General features: G+C 37.3%; 1 protein-coding gene across 7 annotated transcripts in view; it reads right to left on the minus strand.

Annotated features, from left to right (window-relative positions):
- The window catches only part of LOC140511434 (WD repeat-containing protein 19-like), a 164,050-nt gene that overhangs the window by 30,764 nt on the left and 118,890 nt on the right, over nt 1-14,396 (minus strand). For all 7 annotated transcript variants that reach the window (XR_011969549.1, XR_011969548.1, XR_011969550.1 and 4 more), the window contains 2 exons: nt 10,959-11,055; nt 2,395-2,519 (listed from right to left, as the gene is read on the minus strand). Coding sequence is in view for 4 of the 7 variants with exons in the window: in XM_072620497.1 (XP_072476598.1) it covers nt 2,395-2,519; nt 10,959-11,055 (222 nt within the window). In the remaining 3 variants the exon portion in view is untranslated. The remainder of the gene's footprint in view (nt 1-2,394; nt 2,520-10,958; nt 11,056-14,396) is intronic.

Consider the following 14,396-nt stretch of genomic DNA (forward strand, 5'->3'; position numbering starts at 1 on the left):
TGGGGATTGAGGCGTGAAGCACGGGCTATCTTGTGTATTTCTACCTCTTCTCAGTGGGAAACTTGCTGGGGAGAGCATCCCACCCTTGACATTGGTCCGTGGTCTGAGCACACCTGTTGTTAATTAGCTAGGGGCTGAAAGCACGAAAGGTATTCATGTGCAAACTATGTGGTGGGAGAGCTTAAGTAGGGACAGGAAAGCCTGAAGGCTCTCTTCTTGCTGAAGGGCCCTTGGAGGGAAGAGGGTCCCTCCCCTCTTCCGCTCCCATCCTCTTGCTGTATGATCCTTGCCCCTTGGGAGGAGGAGGATTCCTCTCTCCTGGGGAAGAATTCGCCCTGCATATGGATACATAACTAAGACCCTGAATAAAGCCTAACCCTTGTTTGACTCTGGAAAGTCTCTTCTCTCAATAAGTTTATCCAGTTGGCCACCGAAGACCTGCACGGAAGGTAAGCAGACTCGGGTAGCTCATCGGCCTCTAGGCCAAACAGTAATGGGTATAGAAATCTATCTTGCCCTACAAGAAAAGAGAGAAGATGGGGATAAAGGAAGGGTGGGGTGTGATAGAAGGGAAAGCACATTGAGGGAAGAGGTAATCAGAATACAAGGCGTTATGGGGTGGGGGAGGGGAGAGATGGGGAGAAAATTTGGAACTCAAAATTTTGTGGAAATGATTCTTGAAAATTAAAATAAATAAACATTTTTTAACAATTTGCCTCCACATTTTACAATAGATGAATTTGAACCATGGAAAAGAAAAAAATTCTACTAAAACACCTTCCCCTTTTCACTTATTTGAATGGAGAATGAATTGTCAACAGAATCAAAGATTTAGAGTTGGAAGGGATCTTAGATGGCATCTAGTTAAACTACAACTTCTGAAACCATTGACTAACAGGGATCTAAGTGATTAAAATTTCCTTGAAGACACTCTCAGAGTCAGATGAGTACTTTCAATAGCAACCTGTTTTCATCCCAGAGAAATTCTGCTGCCTACCTACTCATTATATACTCTCAAAGAAAAAGCTACTTTGGAGATGGTGTATCAGATGAGTCTGCTTAGTAATCAGTGTGGCAGATAATCAAACTCTTTTTTGTTTTTCTAAAAAGTCACATTTCCATTTAACATATGTTTTCAGTGGGTATTAAATAAGTATTAATGGATGGTAATAATGGATTTATATAGGAACAGTGATTTGAACATAGTTGCAGGAATACAGGACAAGTCATTAGTTCTACTTCATCCCTTCAGTGTAACTAAATTTCAGGATAATCTGAATAAACCTGCAATATTAACCAAAAGCATGGTGAAAAATGAAAGAAATTTATGCCACCTCAACACAAATATATAAAGAAACGTGGGAGAATTCCCATAGAGAGGGAAGTAATTTAAAAAAAAAAAAAGAAGCTTGCCAAGTAATTCTTTGCTACCAAGTTACAGTTGTGGGGGGGGGGGGGGGGAGAATTGCCTCTGGAATGAGAGGTTTGGGGTTCAAATCTCATTTTTTAATATTAACTGTATTACTTCAAACAAGTCATTTAATGTCCTTGGACCTCAGTTTCCTCGTATATAAAATGAAGGGACTGAACTAGATGCCCTGTGAAATCCCTGCCGGCTCTCACTCTATGATGCTATTATCATATGAGTTTGCAGCTGAAATAGCCGTGAGGCTCCAAGCTGGATCACAAAAGAGCAGAAAACATTCCATGAGAAAGAAGTTGCCCAGCAACAACAACTGAATGGAGAAACTGCAGATGGTAGTAGCAGCAAAACAACCCAGAAGTTGTCACTGCCACCTCCTCAGGGAAGCAACGAGTGACGTATTTGGAGGCAAAAGTTTGCTCCATCCAAGATACAACCCTGCTAGTGTGAGCTGTCAGGGTAATGAGCTATTTCTCTCATTAGAGACATGAGAATCTTTGAGATTGTTTGCCCCTCTATGCTTGGGGTAGATGTTTTCCTTGTCAGTCTGTGTAATTAAATACTTTTGGTCTGGTAAAAGGGAAACATCAAATGGAGGCTTATGAGCTATGTTTTAGAATAAAGTACCAAAGAGAACAATGAACCCAGGTTCAGGATCACGTGAAGAGGGCTCCAGGCTACATTCACTGGAATACATATTAGTTTGCACTGTGAAGGCACTGCAGAATATCAAAAGATACGGACCCTGTTGCTTTCAAGATGATAAGTTTATACATTAATAAATATAATACATGGCAAGCCTATAAGGGAAGCACAAAATACATTTAAGGTATATATATTATGCAACAAGTTGAACAAATTTTTAATGGCTGGGCATAAATATACAAATACAATTCAGTTATGGATATCTCAGACATTTCATGTTTATGTCTTACTAAAATATGCAAGTCACAAATGTCTAATTAAATTACCTTCACTAAAATATAACTGTGCAGAATCATAAGGTTTGTGGCCATCTCAGATGGAATTTTAATTTTCTGATTTCTCAGTTCTGCGTACATACTGAAGAGAACGTCATGGGCATTTCGATAATTTCCTGGAAAATAGTTTGCATTATATGTATTTATAATGTTAAAAATGGTAAAATGTAAAGTTCAGACCTAGGACTTTATAAACATTCAAGAAAATCAGTATAATATGTACAGCTAAATGTAAAATTTCTTCAATTTTGAATAAAAATGAAGTGTCCTCTGTAAAACATGTGACCAATAAAATCTCATCTCTTAATGTTATACTTAGTAAAACAAGTGTGTCTAACTCATTAAGATTTAATAATTAATTTCTATATTATAATATTTTCACAAAAAAATTAAATAGGAAAGTGAGTCACCAAATCTAGAATTGGAAAAGCTCTCAGAAGTTTGATAGTCCAACCTAGAACAGAAAGGGATCCCATTACACCATACCCAGTGGTCTGCTTGGACATCTCCAACAAAGGAAGGATGCCACCATTTCCTAAAACAGCCCATTCCAGTTTTGGATCGCTGTGATTGTTAGCAAACTTTTCCTAAAACCAAACCTAAATTTTCCTTTGCCGCTTCCAATCCCTGTTGGGATCACGTAGAATGTCGAATGCTTTTTCCCAAACGAATGCCTTAAACCCATCTGTCACATCCCCTTCTTTCCTGTGTCTTCTCTTCACCATGCTAAACGTTCCTAGTGCCTCCAACCCACACTGAAATAGTCTGGACTTAAAGTTCTTTACTATCCTAGTCATCCTCTCCAGCTTACCAGTATCCTCCCAAATCTGTGGTTCCCACAACTGAATACAGTTCTCCATATGTGGTCTGACCAGGGCAGAGTGTAGCAAAAGTACCCTATAACTGGAAGCTACACTTCTCTTAATATGTAGCCCAATATCAAACTGACTTTTTGGGCTGCCACATTTCACCATAAAGTCTGAGCTTTCCCTCCCCTGAAAACTAAATTTTTTTTGAAGACTAACTTATTTAACCATACCTTCTTCATCTTATATGTTAGAATTTATTTTACTTGAACCCCAAGGTAAAACTTTTACTTTTTCCCCTATTAAATTTCATCTTGTTAGATTTAGCCCAGTACTCTGGCCTATCAAGATCTTTTAGGACCTTGACTCTGTTTATCCAGTCTGTTAGCTCTCTCTCCCAGCTTCTAGCATCTGCAGATTTGATGGGCCTGCCAATGTGAGGCTTCATCCAGTTCACTGAAGAAAATGTTAAATAGTTTAGGGCCAATCACAGATCTCAACTAAAGGCACTCAACTAAAGATTTTTTGCATACATTCTAACAGAGGAGATAACATGTAAGTAGATAGACACATACAAGATAGATACAGCATATGGAGGACTATAGAGTATGAGAAGACAAGACAGAAAGGGACCAGGTTATGAAGAGTTTTAAATGAGAAAGAGAGGACTTCTTGTTTTACCCTAGAGGTAACGGAGCCATTGGGTTTTTTTTTTTTAATAGAAAGGGGTTACATGGGTAGATCTATAATTTAGGAATATCACTTTAGAATCTTAGAAAGTACTTAGAAGGTTATTGCAGTAGTCCAGACCAGAAAGGATGAAGCTCTATACTGGGTTTACAGATGGATGAATGGAGAAATAAGAGTGAGGAATCAAACCTGGTTATTGGGAGGTTGGTGGTACCCTCTACAGTAATGGAGATCTGGAAGAGGTGAGAGTAGGGACGAGGGGGCAGGAATGAATTCTACTGTAGACATATTTGAGATACCTACAGCACATCAGGTGATGCAGGACTACTAAGGGGATTAGAGATTGATGATAGATAGATAGATAGATAGATAGATAGATAGATAGATAGATAGATAGATAGATAGATAGACAGATCAATCGATCCAGGAATCATCTGCACAGAGATAACTCAACACATCAGACCACTGACAGAGTATAAAGAGAACAGGGCTCAGGACTGAGTCATAAGGGACAGCCACAGTTATTAGGCATGACGTAGATGAAAAACTAGCAAAGGAGAACAACAAGGAAAGGTTAAATAGGTAGGAGAATCATGATAGAACAATGTGATGAAAACCCTCAGATGAAAACTTGTTCAAGAGAAGAGGATGATCAATATTGTCAAAAGCTTCAGACATCAAAAATAATGAGGACTGAGAAAAAGTCATCATATTTGGCAACTAAGAGACTGTTAATAACTTTGGAGAGGGCAGTTCCAATTGAATGATGATGTTAGATGTTAGACACAAAATGTTTAGAAGAGAAGGAAAAAGCAGAAAGCAAAGATACAGTATAAATGATTTTTTTCAAGGAGCTTAGCTGAAAAAGGAAGGTGAGATGTAAGATAATCATTAGCAGGCATGGTAATGAGAACACTAGCACCCATGGAAAAGTCTGGCAAGAAAATTCTGAACTCTCAAGAACAAGAATGGTCTTTAGAATCTCTCTCTGATAAGGGCAACTCTTTACTTAAAGCCACCACATTCAGGAAATAAAAACCAGGCAACGTCTCTGGGCTAAGATTACATTTTTCATTTTGACCAGAGATCAAAGTCTTCTATTACAGATATCTAACTTAGAGTTCAACAGCTTGCAAACTTCCAAGATTCTTTTTCACTCAGTTGCAAATGAATTTGAGCCAGAATAGATTTCTACCAACTTAAGTAGATCCCTTTATTGATTATATATAATATATATGTATACATACATGCACACACACACACAGAGACTGAGTACTTTGGTAGTGCATTTTAACCATCAAAAACTTGAATTTCCCTATGCTAAAATACAGATAAATTCCATCTCCAGTCTCCCTGTTCTATTAGTTTTATAACTCTGTCCCAAAAAAGTAAATAAGGTTATTCTGATGTGACCAGCTGGTCTTGATGAAGCCATGCTGGTTTGTTGTAATCAGCTTCCTTTTCTATGTGTTCTCTGACCATCTCATTCACAATCTATTTTAGAATACCCAAGGAATCAAATTCAAACTCACTGGCTTCATTTTTAAATTTTGTTTTGTTTTGCTTATTCTGTCCATGATTTCATTTGTGTAGGGAGCTCCTGGTAAGGAAGTTTCTCTGCCAACACAGATCAACACCACTTCTGAAACTTAATAGTTTCAGAAAGATGCCTTGGGTATTAAAAAGTTAAGTAATTTTCTCAGTCTCAGAGCCAGTATATGTCAGAAGGTCCAGAACCCAAGTCTTTGTAGCTTTAAGGTCAGCTCTCCATCCATTAGGTTATGCTTCTTCTGTTGGTATAGATTATAAACTGTTTTGTTTCATTTTTTAAAAATCAAGAAAACTGGTAAATTTGATCTTCTCCTATGCTGTTGTACATTTCTCATTTTCCAAATTTAAATTCAACATGTCCAAAGCAGAATTCAGTATCTTTCTCCAAAAAATCCTCCTTCCAAACTTCCTCTGTTTTTGATGAAGTCATCACCAACTGTATCGCCAAGACAATATTCACAGCACCAATGGTGACTATGAATATGCTGGCGTAGTTCTAAATTGCAAAGTATAACAGACTCTCCATACAAAAGACAGAAGAAAAACATTTATTCAGATACCAGAAAGCCAAATCCAATATAGAAACAAAGAAATCCATCATAGTAACCAAGAAGTCTATACACATTGTCAGGCCTTCCCATAAACTAATATCTTCAAGCAAAATGCCCTTCTCTCACCCACAGCCAGCTGCCTGCTTTCTCTCTCTCTGCCAGATCCAACTAGTCTGACTAACTTCCTCAGCTCTGCTCCAGCTCCGCCTCCTCCTGCTCCACCCATTCAGCGTGCTCCTCCCACCACAGGCTCTATGAGACTCAAGTCACATGGGTCAATGAATGAATGGGAAAGATATACCATTAAAAATACATTCCTTCAAGTCTCCCAGGTTTTTAATTGTGCTATTATCTCTGAATCCTCACTCTCCCTCACCCCACATATCCAATCAGTTGCCAAATCTTGCAATTTCAATCTCTACAGTGTCCACCACTATCTTTTGCATTCAGCCCCTTCTCCTACTCACACAGCTGTTACCATAGTTCAGCCCCTTAATCACCTCTCACCTAGAATATTGTAAGTCCCCTAGTATGGGGAAGGCTTGGGTATGGTATTGCCCTCTGCATATACATTTTTGTTACTATGATGGATTTGGCTTTCTGGTGTCTGAATAAATGTTTTGGTTCTGTCTTCCATGTGGAGAGTCTGCTGTATTTCAAGATTCAGAATTGCACCAGCATATTCATGGTTACCAAAGGCACTGTGAATATCGTGTTAAGAATGGTGAATATAGATAGTTTTCTCCATCCATTCTTTTTCTAGTTTAAGCCCTTTTTGTTCAGTTTTCAAGATATTCAATAAACACATCTTTGTCAGCATTTATTAGGTATACTCCATCTGCTCTCAAGAGAGTGTCATTCCTGTTTGTAAATGGTGGTCTAGAAATCTAGATCTTATTATTAGAAAACATCTTATTGGTTACATGTTCTTTCCTCAAAACAGTTTTCTCTTCTTCATCTCTTGCCTTCAACAGGAATAAAGAAAATATAAGCTATACTCCTCTGATCTTATGTTTTTTTGCTCAAGACTTAATAAAAACATCATGGGATTATTTAGTCAATAGACACTTATTAAGCACCTACTATGTGCCAGGTACTGCACTAATCACTAAGGATACAAAGACAGTCAAAAAACAGTCATTACCCTCAAGAGGCTGTCAAACTAATATGGAAGATAACATACAAAAAGGAAGGAATGATGGAGAAGTCCAGAGGAGTGCAGCAAGGGGGGGAAATAAAGAGGTGAATGACCTGGGTTCCCTCCTCAAATGGAGATTCTGGGAAGAAAAGCTTCCATTCTCCAGTCAGAGGATGGCAGGGTCCCTGTGGGGAGACTAATATTTTGATACCTATATTTTAATATAATTGGTTCCTTTGTAATCCTATTTATTTTGTCTTATACATTTAAATGTTTAACTGTTTTGTGCATTGTTAAACGTTACTGTTAAAGTAAACTAAATATTAACTGGTTTGTGCATTTGTGCATTCTGAGAAGAGGTCCACAGGCTTCACCAGACCACCAAGAGGTTTATAACACAAAAAAGATTAAGAATCAAAGGGAAAAGGAAAAATTAAAAAGAATCCACCAATAACATCCTGAAAGAAACCCTAAATGGATGCTTTCTGAACTGTCCTAGCCAAAAATCAGAATTTTTAATTTAAAAGAAAAATACTGTAAGCAGACAGAAAGAAAAAGATCAAATACAAAGGACCATGTACAGGATCATACAAGACTTAGCAGCAACAATATAAATAAATTAAAATCTTGGAATATGATATATCAAGAGCTGAAAGAAAAAAACGCTTTCAAACAAAAATAACTTATCCTGCAAATTTCAGTATCATTCTATAGGAGAAAAATGTACTTTTAGTAGAACAGATAAATTTCAAACATTCCTGTTGAGAACACAGAAGCTGGGTAGAATCTCTGAAATGTAAACATAAGCACCAAGAGAAATCTAGAAGGGTAAGTACAGCTGAGCTCATTGAAGGGGCTGAAAGATGATAAAACATTTATATGCCAATAGGTGGAAAAGAGATCATTGTTTCATCAAAACCCTATTATCCTTAAAGAAGCAAAGACGACAAACTCAGTACCTGGGCAGGATTTTGGACTGTTTTGTTTAATTTAAAGGAGTAAAGAAAAGGGAGAGGAAAAGAAAAATACTAGGAAAGACATGAGGAAGAGGGAAGAATTATTTCATGTAACTGTGACACATCAGAAGAAGAACATATAAATATGGAGGTAGGGATAGTAGAAGACAGCAGGCATTTCATGACTCTTACTTTTAAAATTAACCTTACATTAAAAGTAATAAGGAAATAGGCAGATACAGAAAGAAGAAAGAGATATAATCTAAGAAAAATTGTACAATTGGGGAAGGAATAGTCATAAGAGGGAACAGATTATAAAAGAAGAAATTCAAAGATAAGACAAATTAAGACTTGAGTCTGGGCTGAGTGAAAAGAGGGAGGGCAAATGAGTGAGATCAGATGACTTCAATTATATGTAATGGGGCTATGGCATAGGCAAAAAGTGCTACTATTGGTATCTCCCCATGAGAAGACGTTGGGGAACTCACCTTCTGCTTCTGGGAGTCTTAAGAGGATGGAAAATGGGAGTGCTTTGAAGAGTCTATAGAGCATATGTCATTATTCTTGGCTCATTGTTCTGCCAAAAAAAACCTGGGAAAATGCATGCTTGGCATCCCACCTCCAGGATACCAACACCTGCAGCTTCACATATTACAGAAAAAACTAATAAGAGGAAGAAAGCAGAATAGAGACCCTTTACAGAGCAGGCATTAGTCTCAAAGATGTATGTAAGTCCCCAACCTGAGTTCAAATCTCATCTCACACACTTGACCCTCACTAGCTGTGTGACCTTGGGCAAGTCACTTAACCCCAACTGCCTCATCCTGGGTCATCTCCAGTCATCCTGATGAATATGTGGTCACTGGATTTAGATGACTCTGGAGGAGAAGTGAGGCTGGTGACCTGCACAGCCCTCCCTCACTCAGAACAAAGTCAAGTACAAGTCATGTCATCATTTCTCTGATGGCATGGTCTTCTTCGGCAATGAAGGACGAACACACACCACACACGCACACACACACAGAGAGAGAACATATGTAAATATACTGTAATTGGTTCTGAATAGCTAACCACAAAGTGAAGAGGAGCCTCTTTGACCAGCTCCAGAGGCATTTAAAATACCCTGTCAACTTCATTCACTTCTGAGTTCACCTAACCCTCTTAGGGGAGCTCAGAAATTCCTTCACTAATGGAAATTAGAGATAGGAGTGGAGTCTATGACCTTGTGATTTCAAAAGGCCAGAGGGCATCTTAACATCCTAGCATTCCAAAGTTCAGGCTTGTAGCCAGTGCAACATCAGTGACCACAGGAGCAAGGAGTGACCTTCAATAGTGACCTTCAAGACTCTAGCCAAGCAGCAACTGGGTAACTACACAGGCAATGTAGGAAGTGAGCTAAGTTAAACCTATTCTTCCCAGAGTTATTGGGGAAATGTTTGTATTTTGTTTCTGCTGGAGTTTCTATAAAAGTTAATTGATGGGGATAGCTAAGTGGTACAGTGGATAGAGCACCAGCCCTGGACTCAGGAGTTCCAATCTGGCCTCAGATACTTGACTCTTACTGTGTGACTCTGGGGAAGTCACTTAACCCTGACTGCCTTGCAAAAAAAAAAAAAAATGTTCATTGATATTTCATGGTTAAATGGAATTGGGATACTAGTCACTTATAGCTAATAATGACAGGGACAAAGTAAGTAGGGTCTCAAGTCCATGCCAATAAAGACATCCCAACTTCCCTGGGTCACTCTCTGGAAGAGTGAGGGTAGGATGTATTAGCCTGGCTCTGGGACAGTGAGATAGGAGGTACTCACTACATATAGATAATTAAATGATAATTCCCTTCTTTTGCCAAGACCTTTTTTTTATTAATAAAACAAAAAATGTGATGGGCACAGAAAAAAAACATAAAAGTGTGTGTGGAAAAACACATCTGATAATATAAAAAGGGCATCAGAACGAATCCAGCAACATGTTAGTGACAAGAAACATACTTGGAATATAAATCTTCACACAAAGTTAAAGTGAGGGCCTGGAATAGAATACATTATGTTTCAGGTGAATACAAAAAAATCAAGAGTGGCTAAAAGGGATCTCAAGGCTAAAATCAGACATGATCATTGGATGGGAGTACTTCTCATGGAGCTAAGCACAGGAACTTTAGCTCTGTGAGGAGGAACATGTGCTCTGGCTCTTTGCTGTGAAAGTATGCTTGACAAAACTTTTGGTAACTACTACCTAATACTGACTCCATGCTGTAGTTTTATTTTGTTCTTTTATCCTTTTAAAATTTAACTCCTTTATTAGAAATTGAATTATATATGGTGTATTGTTCTGATATTGACCAACTAAATTTCTTCTCACAATTGATATGTGGTTAAATTCTTTAAATCTCTGGATGCAGTTTATCTTTGTTGCTATGGTGTTGTTTCATTTGTCACAGGATTCAAAATAATGGTTGTCCTAAGCTTTAATGAATTTGCTTTTAAATACTTAAATTATAATATTTCCATGAATCTATTATTATTTCATAGATATGAATACTTCCTCCACAAGGACACATCCTAGTCCTTCCATCCTGTGTGATTTCATCCATGACCTGGACTGGCTCCTCGTAACCAGGAACCTCTGGTCATGCACACTGTTTATCAAGGGGTCAGATCTCACATGATCCTCCCAAAGAGACAAAGCACACTTCCTAGATCCTCAGGAAGTGTTCCAATGTAACCTCTTGTCAAAATGTGTTTAAATTAGGCATAAACTATGATTTGAACAGAATAGCAGAGAAAAATAAATAAATAAATCTTTTGCCTTCAGGCATAGTCAAAAAGGAAGAATTGGGTACAATGATAATAAAGGTACTTACCAGCAGATTGCTCCTCTCTGGCAATTATTATGGCAGTCTGGGCAGCTTCTCTGTATTGCTTCAATGCCATGTACAGTCGGAAGAGATATTTGGCATCCTTAAATTAAATATATATATTTAATTATATTAATATTATATTATGTAATTATATATTTGTACAATATATAAATATGAATGTATATTTATATATATTGAATGTGTAACAAAACATATTGACATTATGTTGGCAATGCTATATATTTTTATATATGTCAAAAGGTAGATACCATATAGTACAGAACACATTCAATGCCAGTTACAAAGCTTTGTAACTGTATCACATGTGATCTGACCCCTTGATAAAAAATGTGCATTTGGAATTGTTTTTTACAAAACTGCATTCATACTGCAGGAATATGTCCTTCACATACAAACAACTATGCAGAATAAAGGATAGCCACAGTTATTCCACCTGCCAACTACCACAATAACTGGTCGCCACATTCCCACCCCCAACTGCTTGCTGATTAGGACTTCTCTTCCCTTCTTTTTTCTCTTTCCTTTCTGCTAGCTATCCCCAGAGAAAAGTACAGTCTCTGCCTCCCCTAGGTGTGGTTCAGGACAGGATCTACAGTGGCAGGACTAGTGGAATTAATAGGGAGCCCCAGTGGTAACATCCTTTTCACATTAAAATTGGCTCACTCCTCTACCCCTAGCATTAATCCTGGCAATGTCCTCACCCATCTCATTAATATCACCCTTCCCATCCTACACTTTGTTCCAGAAATTCTGATCCTATAGTATATGGGTGTGTTTTTCTTGAAATTTGGATGACTTTTACTACAGGAAGAATATATCACCACTTTCCATGTGTTTGGGACCTTAAGAATATAATCACATGTCCCTGTGAATGAACAATCTTGGACACTGATACTCTTCTTGGATTTATTCTTCCAAGGTTAACATTGTCCCACCTCGCTTATATTAATGATCCTGGAATGGACAAGTTGATGCCTAAGTGCACTTCCTCATTCACAACTGCTCCCTCCCTTTCTCTTATCTACCTCAAATCAAACTTCCCCAAAGTCCTCTTCCAGATCTTCACACACACACACACACACACACACACACACACACACACACACACACACACACACACTGCTCCATTGTACCTCTGGAATATCTGATCAAAAATTAACTAATTTTCCTTTATCACCGCTTCCATGTTCTGGCCCTCATCTTAGCCCCTTGGGCAGGCCAAGATGGCAGAAAATCATGATGTGTAAGGGATAACTGTACTTAAATAACCTTATCTTAGAGTAATAAATTGAACAAGCCATGAATGTGCTTCCTAAGAAAAAATCCCCAGGACTAGATGCATTTATAAGTGAGTACTACCAAATAGATAACAATTAATTCCAATACTACGGATGCTAGCATTGGAATTAATTGGTATAAAAAATTTAAATAAAATACTAGCAAGGAGATTATGGCAATCCATCACAAAGATCATACACTATGACTTGGTGGGAGTTATACCAAGAATGAAGGCTCAGTATTTGAAAATTATAAGCATAGTTGACCCTATCAATAATGAAAAATGAAAAAAAAATCAGGAGTGTTTCAATAGATGAAAAAAATCTTTTGATAAAATGTAATACCCATTGCAATGAAAAACACTAGAAAGTAAAGGAAGAAAAGGAGCCTTTCATAAGTAATATTTATCTAAAACAAAGAGCAAGCATTATCTGTAGTGGGGATAAACTAGAAGACTTCCTAATAAAATCAGGGTTGAAGCAAGGATGCCCATTATCACCACTATTGTACTAGAAATGCTAGCTAAAGTAATTAAAGAAGAAAAAATTAAAGGAATAGAATAGGCAAGGAGGAAACCAAACTATCATTCTTTGCAGATGATATGATAGTGGTATACTTAAAGAACATTACAGAATCAACTAAAAAACTAGTTAGGACAATTAACTTCAGCAAAGTTGCAGGTTATAAAATAAACCCACATAAATCATTAGCATTTCTATATACTAGCAACAAAACCAGCAAGAAGAGATAGAAAGAGAAATTTCATTTAAAATAACTACAGATAACATAAAATACTTGGAAGTCTATCTGCCAAGACAAACCCAGAAACTATATGAACACAATTACAAAACAGTTTTCACACATATAAAGACTGATTTAAACAACTGGAGAAACATTCATTTTTAATGGGTAAGCCAAGTCAATATAATAAAAATGACAATGCTATCTATATAAATTTATTTATTCAGTGGCATACCAGTCAAACTTCCATAAATTATTTTATAGGTCTAGAAAAAATAACAAAATTCATATGGAAAAAGAAAAGGTCAAAAATATCAAGAGAATCAATGGGAAAAAATGTGAAAGAAGGGGGCTGAGACTCAGATTTCAAACTATATGCAAAATGATAATTATCAAAACAATCCAATATTAAGAAATAGAGTGATGGATCAGTGAGACAGATTAGGACACAATACACAGTAGTAAATGACCATAGTAATCTGTTATTTGATAAATCCAATAGTTTAAGCTTTGGGACCATGATTTGACAAAAACTGCTGGGAAAACTCAAAAGCAGTTTGACAAAAACCAGGTACAGACCAACATCTCAGAGCATATACCAAAATAAGATCAATGTAGGTACATGATTTAGAAATAGAGGGTGATATCATAAGAAAATTAGGGGAGCACTGAAAAATTTATCTGTCAGATTTACGGATAAGGGAGGAGTTTATGACCACACAAGAGAGAGAAGTAAAATGGATAATTTTCATTACACTACATTAAGAAGGTTTTGTACAAATTAGAAGGAAAGGTAGAAACTGGGAATGGGGAGGGAGGATTTATAGCGTGTTTCTCTCATAAAGGTCTCATTTCTCAGATATATAGGGAACCGAGTCAAATTAATAAAAATAAGGGACATTCCCCAATTGATAAATGGTCAAAGAATATGAATAGGTAGTTTTCAGAAGAAATTAAAGCTGCCTATAGTCATATGAAAAAAATGCTCAAAGTCACTACTGAGTAGAGAAATGCAAATTAAAACAACTGTGTTGGTACCACCTCATCCCTATCAGATTGGCTAACAAGATAGAAAAAGGAAAAGGACAGATCCTAGAAGGATGTGGGAAAATAGGAATACTAATACGCTGTTGGTGGAGTTGTGAACTAGTGCAACCATTCTGGAGAATAACTTGGAACTATGCTTTCGTTCACATTCCTCTCCTTAAGCTTTTATCTGAGCTCTAGTCTCACATTACCAACTTTCTCTCGGATGTCTCAAATTGGAAGGTCCATACACATCTGAAACTCAGTAAATCCAAAAGAAAATTTGTTTTCCTCCCAAACTTACTGTTGAGGCCACTACCACCCTCAATTCACCCAGCCTTGAAGCCTTAGCATCAATATGTGTGTGTGTGTGTG

Source organism: Notamacropus eugenii, chromosome 6, assembly GCF_028372415.1.
Source record: "Notamacropus eugenii isolate mMacEug1 chromosome 6, mMacEug1.pri_v2, whole genome shotgun sequence".
Classification (NCBI taxonomy): domain Eukaryota; kingdom Metazoa; phylum Chordata; class Mammalia; order Diprotodontia; family Macropodidae; genus Notamacropus; species Notamacropus eugenii.